The 13240-nt window shown below is 34.0% G+C and overlaps 1 protein-coding gene across 1 annotated transcript in view; it reads right to left on the bottom strand.

The window, feature by feature from the left end:
* Nucleotides 1-2353: 2353 nt before the first annotated feature.
* RXFP1 (relaxin family peptide receptor 1) overlaps nt 2354-13240 on the bottom strand; it is a 113969-nt gene continuing 103082 nt past the window's right edge. The window contains exons 13-18 of the mRNA XM_046657022.1: nt 12464-12535; nt 11521-11592; nt 8981-9210; nt 5817-6227; nt 4893-5111; nt 2354-3053 (exon numbers count right to left, since the gene is read on the bottom strand). Of these exons, the coding sequence (XP_046512978.1) occupies nt 2752-3053; nt 4893-5111; nt 5817-6227; nt 8981-9210; nt 11521-11592; nt 12464-12535 (1306 nt within the window). The 3' untranslated portion in view covers nt 2354-2751. The remainder of the gene's footprint in view (nt 3054-4892; nt 5112-5816; nt 6228-8980; nt 9211-11520; nt 11593-12463; nt 12536-13240) is intronic.

Here is a 13240-nt window from a genome sequence, read left to right as displayed (position 1 = left end):
AGCTCAGGGCTGATCTTCCTCAGAAAAAAAAAAAGATGTATATTCTGTAAATTCACTGTATGTCTGAGACTCTTAGACAAAGGTTACGATCATGATTTTTGCAGAATTACATTTTATCTCTTCTGTCTTCATAATTACTGCTTTTTATTTTTTAGATATTCTTTTTAAGAAAAAATATTTTCCTATTCTATTATTTAATATTAGTAATAAGACTTCTTAAAAATAATAAATATCCTTATAAAAGAATTTAAATGTATTTTCATTTTTGTAGGCTTTTTAAAAATTATGGTGTAAGCAGTTAGAGAATTGAATATTATAAGCAGAACTATGGCTTTCTACTATTTTCTGATTTTTGTTGAAAGGATACCACATTCCTCAAGTAGAAAATTATTGGTGTCACTCCAAGTAAGAAGAGAAAAGACTCAAAGCAGTCTTATTTTTAATAGAATTAAATTTCAGGTAATTTATTTTCAAAAGAAATTTATACAATTATATACTCAATAAATATATTTTTGATTCCAGTATTTTCATGTTTCAGACATTTTTGTTGTATTTGAAACTACCTGAAAATATTTTATTCCTGTTTAAAGGTTTCAAATTATGAAAGGAAAAAATTCCAATAGCTAAGTGAGAGACCAGAAGAATAACTAACTAGCTAAAAAAGTTACTATCTTATGAACTGGCCGACTGCAAACAGAAGGTGAATCCTTCTTTTGATGACAACTACTTTCTCTTTAGAGTAAAGCTCGTACACATACAGATCTTTCCTTCCTCAATCAGTGCATTCCAGGTCTTTTTTTTTTCCCCTCTTACCTGCTTTATTGAGATATAGTTCACATACCATAAAATTCACCCATCTAAAGTGTATAATTCAGTGGCTTTTAGTATAATCACCACAATCAATTTTAGAATTTTTTTGCCCAAGAAGATACTCTGCTTCTTAGGCATAACCCTCCCACCCCCAGTAACCTATAATCTACTTCCTGTCTCTGTGGATTTACTTATTCTAGATATTTCTTTAAAGTGGAATCATACAGTATTTGTCCTTTTGTGTCTGGCTTATTTCACATTCATTGTATTGTAGCATGTGTCAGAACTTCATTCCTTTTTATGGCTGAATCATATTCCATTGTATGGATATATCACATTTTGTTTATCTGTTCATCAGTTGATGGGCGCTTGAGTTGTTTCCATCTTTTGGCTACTGTGAATAATGCTGCAATGAACATTTGAATACAAGTATCTGTTCGAGTCCTGTTTTCTCTTCTTTTGAGTTTATACCCAGGAGTGAAATTGCTGGATCATGTCGTAATTCTATGATAAGCTTTTGAGGAACCACCAAACTGTTTTCTACAGCAACTGCACTATTATACATTTCCACCAGCAATATAGAAGGGTTCCAATCTCCACATTCTTGCCAACACTTATTTTCTGTTTGGTTTTTTTTTAAATTACAGCCTTCCTAGTAGGTGTGAAGTATTATCTCATTGTGATTTTAATTTGCATTTTCCTAATGATTAAGTGGTGATGAGCATCTTTTCATGTGCTTATTGGCCATTTGTATATCTTCTTTGGAGAAATGTCTATTCAAGTCTTTTGCCTATTTTTTTAATTGAATTGCTTGTCTTTTTTGTTGAGTTGTGGGAGTTCTTTATATATTCTGGATATTAAACCCTTCTCAGGTGCATGATTTCCAAATATTTTCTTTTATTCTGTAGGTTGTCTTTTCACTTTTTTTTGATAATGTCCTTTGATGCACAAAAATTTAATTTAGATGAAGTCTAATTTATCTATGTTTTTCCTTTTGTCACTTATTCTTTTGTTGTCATATATAAGAATCCATGACCAAATTCATGGTCTTGAGGATTACCCATATGTTTTCTTCTAAGAGTTTTATGTCTTATGTTTAGATTATTGATTCATTTTGAGTTAATTTTTGTATATGGTGGAAGGTAGCAATCCAACTTCCATTGGTCTAAATGTCTATCCTCATCCTATCTTTGCTGATTCACTCCTTTGCACTACTTTTATTCTCCTGTCCCAATCCCATATGATGGTGCTCATTTAAAGCAACCAGACAACTGGGCAGGGTGACAGAGCAGTGCTGTTTTGAGTTTATATCAGAGCATCTTTTTTCATAGGAATAAGTTGTTATATTGGCTCTCAAGTGTACGGAGACTTGAAGAGAGGTGAGATGAATTCTGAAAACAGAATATCTGTATTTTGCAAACAATTAGACATTTTCTCTGAAACTATTATATTATTACAAAACCTTAAGCCCTTATTTAAAAGTGCCCTTGATTCTTATGTTTTCTGGTATGTGTAACAAACAAAGCTGTACCTTAAACTAGGAATTGCGGGTGGACTTTGTATATTTTGTTGTAGTTAAACACAATTTAACATTGCAAATTGAAAAGGTTCTATACTGTTACTTCCAGGAATTTACTGCAGTAGCATGTGCCTTGTGGGTACTCAATAAATGCGTGGTAAAAGAATGAATGAATCTTTCTGAAGTAGATTTCTCTTAATTTCCTATGCAAAATATGTCCTAATATATACACATTCTCAATATAATTTATTTCTCTTACATGGGCATCCGTCACTTTGATTTTTCCCAAATAACCTCATGTCCTTGTAAACTAATTTATTTTAGCCATTATTATATATTATTAATTTTGTGGCATTCATTTTATACTAATCAATCCTAAAGCATCCTACAGTATTCTCTGTAGAAATGGATTTCAGAGTCAGTTATGAATAGGAATTGAGTCTAGTTGATTGAGAAATTAGTGATAATTCACAGGGGTCTGAGAAAAGAGCCGGCTTCATTAACTCAGATTGCATCTCCTGCAGTGGCCACATTTCTACCCAGATGAACGATGGAGTATATGTTTTCTGACTTCCTTTGCTGTCAATAGATCTTCTTTGTCTGTAGTTGTACCAAAACTGATGGATCATTTCTTTGAATGGTCTTGTAGTCAGAGTATAGAGAATTGGGTTTAAAGCACTGTTGATAGGCAAAATAAAAATCACCACCCAAGAGTTTATGGTACCTAGAAAAGAAAAATGAAATAATTTTAATGTTTATGGATGTTTACAAAGTATAGAAACCCCCTTTTCCTTGTTTCTCCTCCAGCCCCCTTTTGAGTCTTAATGTTTTCCCTTTGATGTCACATAATTAAATACCAAGGCTATATGTGTTTCCAGGCTGTCTTTCCAGGGTGCCAGTGTTTGAGGGGAGTACTGGTGCTGCAAAAAAACAGGGCTCTTTGCTAAGCAGTTTTTCTTGAATACATCAACAAAAGTATTCGATTAGGTAGAAATATTTTCCACCAAGTGATTGTATATCACTTTTCAAATGTTTTGATTACTGGATAGTACATATAGCATTTCTCAGAATATATAGACTTATCTTTGATAAATTTCTTTTCTGCTATTTATTTGGTTTTAAAAATAGGTATGCATTTTTAGGCTTTTGACTAGATATTTATTTCAGTAAAAACATCTTTGCTAACCTTATCTTAAAAATCACTGTAGTGTATATGCAACTACCAAATATTGAGATTTTTATTATAATTTAACTGATGCTATCTTCCTTCCTTGTTGCTTATAAAATGTAAGATACTGTCACCCCCAACCACGGGAAAAAGTAAAATTAAAATTGTATGTTTGTAAATTTTTAAAATGTGAATATGTACTGCATTATACATACAGTTAACAGGATTTTGCATATTTTTTTTATTGTGGTAAAAAACATAAAATGTACTATTTTAACCATTTTTAGGTATACAGTTCAGGGGCATTAAGTACATTCACATTGTCGTGCAACCATCACCATCATCCATCTCCAGAACTTTTTCTTCTTCCCGAAATGAAACTGGGTTAAACAATGACTCTCCATTCCCTCCTCCCCCCGACCCCTGACAATACCATTCACAAACTTTCTCTCTTTATGAATTTGACTACTCTAGTTACTTCATATAGGTGGGATCATACAATATTTGTCCTTTTGTGACTTGCTTATTTCACTTAGCATAATGTCTTCAAGGTCCATCTGTATTGAAGCATGTATCAGAATTTGCTCCCTTTATCAGGCTGAATAATAATCCATTGTGTGTATACAACACATTTTGTTTATCCATTCATCCGTTGATGGACACTTAGGTTGTTTCCCTCTTTTGGCTATTGTAAATAATGCTACAATGAACATGGGTGTACAAATGTCTGAGTTCCTGCTTTCAATTCTTTTGGGTATAAATCCAGAAGTGGAAGTGCTGGGTCATATAAAATTCTATGCTTAATTTTTTGAGGAACATCATACTGTTTTCTATAGCAGCTGCGCCATTTTACATTCCCACCAGCGATGCACAAGAGTTCCAGCTTCTCCACATCCTCACCAAGACTTATTTTCGTTTTTTTTGATAATAGCCATGTTAATGAGTGTGATGCACATGATTTTAAATATCAAGGATGTTTTCTTCTGTCATCTCTCACAGCCTGGAGTACTGTTCTCTAAACTGCTATGTATTCCGGGAAGAAAAATTTCGTATATTCTGGAAAAAGCAAAGTAATTATCTGATAATTGTTTTGACCTGTTTTCCTTTCTGGTCGTCTTAAGCATGGCATTACCAGAATTTCAACACATTAAGTGTAATTTGTTTGAGTCATTGTTCCTTGGTTTCAATAGTAATTGTGTTTTTAGGCATTTATGGAAAGAACCGAACAGCTTCCTCCCAGTAAACATTTCATTGATGAACAAAGCTTGAAGTTCATTTAACTCTGACTTATAAATCTTAATGAGTTAGTGTTAAGGATCTTAATTTTCTTTCTTAGAGGAACATTGCAGGAACAGATTTATTGTTTCTTTATAGAAAGAAAAGAGAAAGCTGTACCTGGTATTTCTACCTGAAGCAATGAAAGAAATTTCAGTACAAAAATGGGTATCCAGCATAATGCATCGGTAAATACAATAAAGAAAAACCGTTTGGCAAGGATCATCTCTTTTTTGACTTGATTCCGTATTTCAGTTGCTGTGATAGCACTTTGATGAACGCTGTAAAACATGCTTCCATAGGAAAAAACTATGATGATAAATGCTGCCAAGTTAATACCTGTTTAGAACACAAAGATTATTGTTAATGTATATGCACATTTTTTTAAAACAAACAAAGAAAACTTACCCTTAGCTGTTATTAAGGAGAAGATGCAAACAACATAGCATGTTTTTTGTTCTTCATAAGAATTACTAAGGTACTCAAAAATCATACATTTTTAAAAATTTGAAGTAGTGAAGTAATGAAGGATTATGACATGTTTAATTTAAAAATGGCATCTTAAAATGAGATTATAGTGATTCAATGAATATCCTGGGTCTATTAAATTAATCTCTCTAGTATTATTTTTTTTCCTAATTCAATTACTTTAAGTTATACTTTGAGAATATTTTTTATAAGAGAAAACACTTGTATATCTACTCTCAAGCCAAAGACTTGTGTGGCTACTTTGAGTTTGTTCAAGTTCTAAAGGCAAAGAGTTAAAATATATTTTGCTTAGTATTTTTAGGGTGAATGCATGAAATACAAATGTTTAATGTCTTGTCTTATTAAGGTGCATCATGTTGGAATTTATATGATAAAGGGGTAATTTAGGAAAAAATTCCCCTCAGGGAATTCTGATAGAATCTACCCCCAATGTCAATGAGAAAAACCAATTAGAGCTGAAATAAAAATTTGTAAGCATTAGAAGGCATAATGAGGTTCATACTGTGATTTAGTCTAACATTTGAATGAAAGGGCTTATAATACAGAATTTCTTACCAAGAAAAATTGCCACTGAATAAATCTGGGCTCCAATACTTTCTGTGTCTTCTGAATGAAGAGGGAAACATACTCCATTGGTGCCATAGTAGTTTTTGAAAAATTCCTTATTGCTCAATGGAATGAGAGCCACTATAAACCCAATAATCCAAATGAGAATCAGAACTGTAATTGTTCTGCATTTTCCAGGTCTTAAACATCTAAAAGGATACACAATGCAGATATATTTTTCCAGTGTCAGAAACGTTAAAAGTAACACTGATACTTCTGTGGACAGAATGGCCAAAGATCCCACAAGCTGACAATGAATGCTCTCCATCCACAGCTGTGCATACTTATTGTATTCTCCACGAAACTTCAGGTCAAAGGCTCCAATCACAAATAGATATATTCCCATTAGGCAGTCAGCACCTATAGGAACAGTAAATTGCACAAATTTGAGAAATAAGTAGGTATAATGAAATTATCATAAGCAGTTATATTTTTAATATTGGAAAAAAAATAAGCCAAATTTCCTCTATCTTGGGAGGAGGTAATTTTTATTCTAAGAATTCATTTATGAGTAAGGACCTCTTCATGAACTCTCTTTGATAGCCACTCTTATAGCACCCTCTACAGCTAATTATAAAATCATTTCTCGTCTGTTTTCCTCTAATACGCTAGACTAAGAGCAGGAATCTTGTCTGTTGTGTTTTCCATTCTAGTCCTATCACCTAGGAATGTTGAATAAATGAATAAAATGCAATTATGTTGAGCATTCAATTAGGGATATTATTATTTAGTTCACCACTTCCAATGAAATTCTCCCAATTAACAAGATAAGGACATCATGCAAAATCCCAGAGGAAGTAATTCAGAAGTTGTTGTGATAGACTAATGACTATGAATTTTGAAGTCTATAATTTAGAAGGTATGAATAATGATGAAGCACTTTGTAGTCAGTACAATTTTGAGGGGCTTGAATTATTTACCCAGAGCTGGCCTAAGCAAACCTGTTCTGTCTGATTCTTTTTTCCTAATTTTACATCATTCTCTGTCTCTTTTTAGGCATCCTCTTCCTTCATATCAGCTGTAAGTGAGATACGCTACTTAGTATATTTGCTTTTTTTTTTTTTTTGGTGAGGAAGATTGGCCCTGAGCTAACATCTCTTGCCAATCTTCCTTTTTTTGCTTGAGAAAGATTGTTGCTGAGCTAAATCTGTGCCAATCTTCCTCTATTTTCTATGTGTCATGTGGCCACAGCATAGCTTGATGAGTGGTGTGTAGATCTGTGCCCGGGGGCCAGCCCGGTGGCACAGCAGTTAAATTCGCATATCCTGCTTTGGTGGTCCAGGATTTGCTGGTTCAGATCCTGGGTGTGGACCTACACATCACTTGTCAAACTGTGCTGTGACAGGCAACCCACATATAAAGTGGAGGAAGATGCGCACAAATGTTAGCTCAGGGCCAGTCTTCCTCAGCAAAAGGAGGAGTATTGGCAGTGGATGTTAGCTCAGGGCTAATCTTCCTCAAAAGAAAAGAAAAGAAAAGAAAAGAAAAAAAAATAGATTTGTGCCCGGGAGCCGAACTGGTGAACCCTGGGCCGCCAAAGTGGAATGTGCAAACTTAACCACTATGCCACCAGGCTGGCCCCAGTATATTTGCTTTTTAAGCACACATTACATATTAGAAAGCAAATGAGATTTTTTCACTGTGCAAGCTTTCTACACAAAGTGCCTAAAATCACATCACTGTATAAATCATAAAGCTGACTCTTATCCTTAAATGCTGAAATTATAGTCTAGCCTTCACCAGGGAAATTGAGCATACTCAAAATTTTGTAGCTAACAATACAAAGTAGTAAATAATTTCTGAGTTCTATTTCTTAGGTGGCTTGAAAAAAACAATTAGACATTAGACTTTGAATGAGGGTAGGGGTGAGACATGGAACAGCACACATAAAAAAGTAGAACATCACGTGGGTTAATGCTCGCTTGAGGAAGTGTAGATAAATTACACTATAAACACCCTGAGGACTGGTTTCTTGCTTATTTTTTTTTAAGATTTTATTTTTTTCCTTTTTCTCCCCAAAGCCCCCGTACATAGTTGTATATTCTTAGTTGTGTGGGTCCTTCTAGTTGTGGCATGTGGGACGCTGCCTCAGCGTGGCCTGACGAGTGGGTACCATGTCCATGCCCAGGGTTCGAACCGCTGGAGCACTGGGCTGCCTGCAGTGGAGTGCACGAACCCAACCATTCGGCCACGAGGCCGGCCCCTCTTGCTTATTTTTTTTGTAGTCCTCATTTAGTATAATACCTTGCAACACATTTCAAAAACTTTTGAAAAAATTTAACACTACCTAAAAACATTTTCTTATTTAAATACTTAAAATTATGAAGGGAGAAGATTCTAGTAGCTCAGAGACCAGAGAAACAACTATTTGCTGTCAATATCTATGAACTGGATCTGCAAACAAAAAGTAAATACAGCTCTAGACATAAAAATGTGATTATGAAACATTGCAATTGTATTCACAGTAAAAGAGTTTACCTACATAGTAAAAGATTTGCTTTAATAAAATATTATGCCTTCAGAGAAGAAAACTAACAAATGAGAGCTTCTCTATGAGACAAAACTAATGAATGAGAGCTTCGTTAATCTATGTAAGGTGATTGAATTTCCTCGTTTTAAAAGCTTATTTTCTTTCTTTTTTTTAAATATACTTTTGTGGTTTTTTTTGCAGGGAAAGATTCACCCTGAGCTAACATCTGTTGTCAATATTCCTCTTTTTCTTTCTTTTTGTTTTCCTCCCCAAAGCCTCAGTGCATGGTTGTATATCCTAGTTGTAAGTCCTTCTAGTTCTTCTATGTGAGCCGCTGCCACAGCATGGCAACTGACAGATGAGTAGCGTGGTTCTGGGAAGGGGAAATAAACCTGGGCCACCGAAGTGAGGACGGTGCCGAACTTTAACCACTAAACCATCAGGGCTGGTTCTAAAAACTAATTTTCTTTCTGATCACTAAAGTAATTTTATTTTCATTGGAGTGAATGTGAAAACAACATATAAGCAATACAGAGAAATTTTAAAAATCTCATAATTCTACCACTCTGTTTAATTATTTTCTAATAGCAATGCTTTTGTATATTTCAAAACTATAATTCCTCTTCAACTAGGAAGTACTCACAGCAGAGAGAAATGATTGACATGGCATGCAGCTTGTTCTCAGATCTGATGTAAGGTCGCATGCAAATGACAAAGATGTTTCCAAAGCATGTAACTGCAGATACAACCCAGACGAAGACTCTCTGAATAATGCTCGCCAAGAGATTCTCTAGGGATGAGATTCCATCCGTGTTTGGTTTACAGCTGCGAACATGTGGTGCATATCTACAATACTGGAATTTCTTAAAATATCTGATGCACAAAGAGAAAGTGAAATAAGATTTTAAATTTAACTCAGTGTCACTATACATTAATATTTATTTTCTACATTTTCGCAGTAGAAAGAAAATGTCTTATATGTAGGATGCAGACGAATGTCAAACGTTAGGGATCCAGAAGCTTTAAACTTGTTTAATTCTCATTAACTTGATTTTACTGTAAAAGAATGTGTGGGTGAGAACAATGAATAGGCATAATGAATATACCAGTGTTAGACTTGTTTTCGAATACAGTCATGTGCTGCATAATGAGTTTTCTGTCAACAAGGGACTACACATATGATAGCGGTCCCATCAGATTATAATAGAGCTGAAAAATTTCTATTACCCAATGACGTAGCCATCATAATGTAGCACAACGCCTTACTCATGTGTTTGTGGTGATGCTGGTGTAAATGACCTATTGCACTGCCAGTCATATAAAAATATAGGACATACAATTATGTACAGTACATAATACATGATAATAAACACTATGTTACTGGTTTATGTATTTACTATTCTATATTCTTAATCATTATTTTAGATCTCTTCTACTCCTTTTACTTAAAAAAAGTTTACTGTAAAAGACTATGCCATGTTATGCCAGCAACAGCCTGCTACATCTTGTGTTTATCACCTCTCTTTACTGCATTATTTTCTCTTGTGCTTGATTTAAGTACACTCTGATGTTTGCACAATGACACATTTGCCCAACGACACATTTCTCAGAATGTATCCTTGCCGTTAAGCAATGCACGACTGTATAAATAAACTGTTAGCATGGGATCAAAGGAATCCATCCAAGGAAACTTTTACTGGGTTTTTAGTATTTGGCATATGTAAATACACTGTTACACGGCTCTTATTGTTGCTGCAACTGATCTTGCTTTTAACCTCAGGAGAAGAGTGAAGTGCTTTCTCCTCTGTGTTTCCATGGCTTTTCTATTATAGAAGTTATTATGTATCTATAATTACTTCTTAACATGCCTGCCTCTTACATTAGATTTTGGTAAGTAATAAAGTGTTCAGTAAATATTTGTTGAGTGAATTCTTTCACCAATAGAGAGACTCCCTCCCCTTGTTGATAAAGACACCATCTGGTTAATCAATAATTACTACTATTTTACCAGCAACACCAACACCATTTATTGAGCATCTTCTAGGTACCAGGAATAAATTCTCAAATGAACTCCATGAGGTAGGTATTAGTATCACCATAGGAGGAGATGAATCTTTAATAGAGGCAAATTATTTGCTAGGAAATTTTCTAATAAATGTAGTAATTGAGATTCAAATTAGATCTATTTATCTCTAAAGCCATGTACTCTGGCAAAAAATATGAATGATCTTCATAGTGTAAAGAGGTGTAGTAATACAAGATAAAAGCTCGGCAATTACAGGATATTGTCCTGTTGATTAACTCCTGCTGCCCAGATGCCTAGGTCTGCCATGGTTTCTGCCCAATTCAAGTCTGTTCCTTGGAGTTTGTGAGCTTCGCCATTTCCTTTCAATAAACTCTTTTGTTTAATTTAGTCAGAGTGTTGTGTAGAACCAAGGAAACTTTTATAAGCATTCTCTCTAAGGAATTATAAAGAACAAAAGTAGAGTGTACTGTGTTAGACTTAAAATATAAGCAAGATCACAGAGTGGTGGTGGCTGACTCAACACTTTCTAGATTATTGAGAATTAATTACCCTGGAGGTCATTCTAATACCTGCTATAGGATTGCATTCAATTAAAGAAAATGTTTCTAAAGCATGTAATTGATGGTACAATGAGACACACTGTTAGAATAAAAGATTTTTCAAAGTTTCTGTCTTATCCGTACACACTTGCTCCAATCGTGCCCTGACCTTGGGGCAAGTTTCACTAAGGAGGATTTCTCCTTACCTTCCTCCATTTACAGGAATTATTTATTTATAATTATCTTATGTTGTTTATATAAATTCCTACTTCTTCTGGTAGCGCTTACACCATGTGTACAAATTACTAGCTCATTAGGCAAACATCAAAGTGTATAAATGGTAACAGAGCTGAGGAGAACTTACAGGACTCAGTGGGTTCCCTCCACACTCGTGTTCTCTGACGTTCAAAAGCTCTCCTTTGATTTTACCAAACCATGGAAAACTAAAAGTAATCCTGCCCAGTATAAACACTTTAAGAGTTAATTATTGTTTAGGCAAATCAGTCAGTAGAAAATGTTAATAGATTGGCTGCATTGGGTATGGATGTATTAGCACAATAGGTGTGGACACATAAAAATTTAAAATTAAGGTGAAGAACAAGAAAAATATCTGCTTACATGTGAGAGAGATTCATAAGAGGTCTAAACATCCTTTGTTGGATATTTGAAATTTCAATTCCTTCTAGGCTGCTAAAAATATCAAATTAATTGTCAAAATAACATATATTATACAGGGTATAATAAAATGAGTTTTTGTGAAGGACAATTTAATAAAATGCTGTTAGTTAATACTTATTCTGAACCAAACATTCATACTCAGCCTGCTCTAGGTACTTCCTCAATTTCTTTTGGATTCTGTTATTTATACATATATATCTCCCCTATTTGAAATTTTTAGATCCTCATAGATCATGGCACAATGCTTTGTGCACAGTAACTACTCAATAAATATTTGTGGAATAAAGGAACAAGCATTATCCTTTAGACAATATTACAGTAGCAGAGGAGTTTTACATTTTTGAAATTTTTCTAATAATTTTTAAATATGTTTTTCTAATAAAATGCCATTTTACTGAGGGAACATTTAAATGAACTGAAGCTTATCTTTTTAAGGCAATTATTAGATCCTAAAAGAATTTTTTTGTATGTGTGTGTTGTGCAAGTAAAGATTTATATAATCTGTAATATTCCATCTTGGAGTAAAGATGGCTATAATGAATTCTTAGATATCCAGTGCTAATGGAGGAATGAACATGCATAGATGCCTTCAGAGGATCAAAGCAAACAATCCAATATAAGCTCCTGGTGATTATAGGAAAACATAAAATGATTCATCATTATCTAATTTTTAGTTTATAAACATGTAAGATAAAACTAATAGCTGTTTGTTTATAGTCCAGCAAGCACTCATCTTATATGTTTTTGTGGAACTTAATTAATATCCTGGGAATAAAGCTTCTGATTTGAAATATTCCATAAATCTTATTTTATAGAATTTATTAGCTAGTAATATATAAATAACAATTTTATCATAAAACGATCCCCACAGGTGTATACTTACAGAGACTTGAGTTTGACAAGGTGATCAAATTGGTTTTCTTGAATTTTCTGGATTGGATTATAGGAAAGATTCCTGTTTTTTTAAAAAAAGCAACAGTAGGTCACTTCTAGAAACTGCTTGAGTAAAGAGAAAGTATGTCTGTTGACTTTGGGTTACTTTTAAACATTAGCAACAAAAGTACAGTAATAACACTTGCCTCACAGGGTTCATTGGACATTTAAATGAATTAATGGAGATAAAACACTTAGAACAATGCCTAGCTGTTAGTAAGGACTCTATGATTGTGTTCATGATAGAGAGAGAGGGAAGACAACATGGGCATAAAGGTGGAGTTGTCAAGAAATGGCTCCCACCAGAGAAGTGGTAGGGTACCCAGAGAGAAATCACACCTACTTCACATGCCTAGGAGCAGAGGTGGTTTAAATTCTCTTAAAAAAATCTCATTTAGTCACAATTTGAATTAATGGAGTCACATTGAATACTTTTTACAATAAATCTTATGTCAAAGGTGGCATATTGTACTAGGGATTTGTGAAGCATTAAATGAAAAGTAGAAGGCTAGAGCTAAGAACAAAGACACATAGAACAGTGACAGTACATGTGAATTTAAACAGAGAAAATTTCAGAATCTTTGTAAAACAACACCTTGAAACAAGAATCATTGGTTAAAAGGAGCTTCTCAGGGCAAGATCTCTCTTTAAGAAATTTATTCTAGATTAGACCATTAGTTAGGTGGGTGAGGGAGGAGTTGTTGGAGGGTGGTAATTACAGGAAGCA

The sequence above is a fragment of the Equus quagga genome, chromosome 3 (genome assembly GCF_021613505.1).
Source record: "Equus quagga isolate Etosha38 chromosome 3, UCLA_HA_Equagga_1.0, whole genome shotgun sequence".
In the NCBI taxonomy this organism is placed as follows: Eukaryota; Metazoa; Chordata; class Mammalia; order Perissodactyla; family Equidae; genus Equus; species Equus quagga.
Note: the sequence above shows the minus strand (reverse complement) of the source record. Positions and strands in the feature narration are given on the sequence as shown.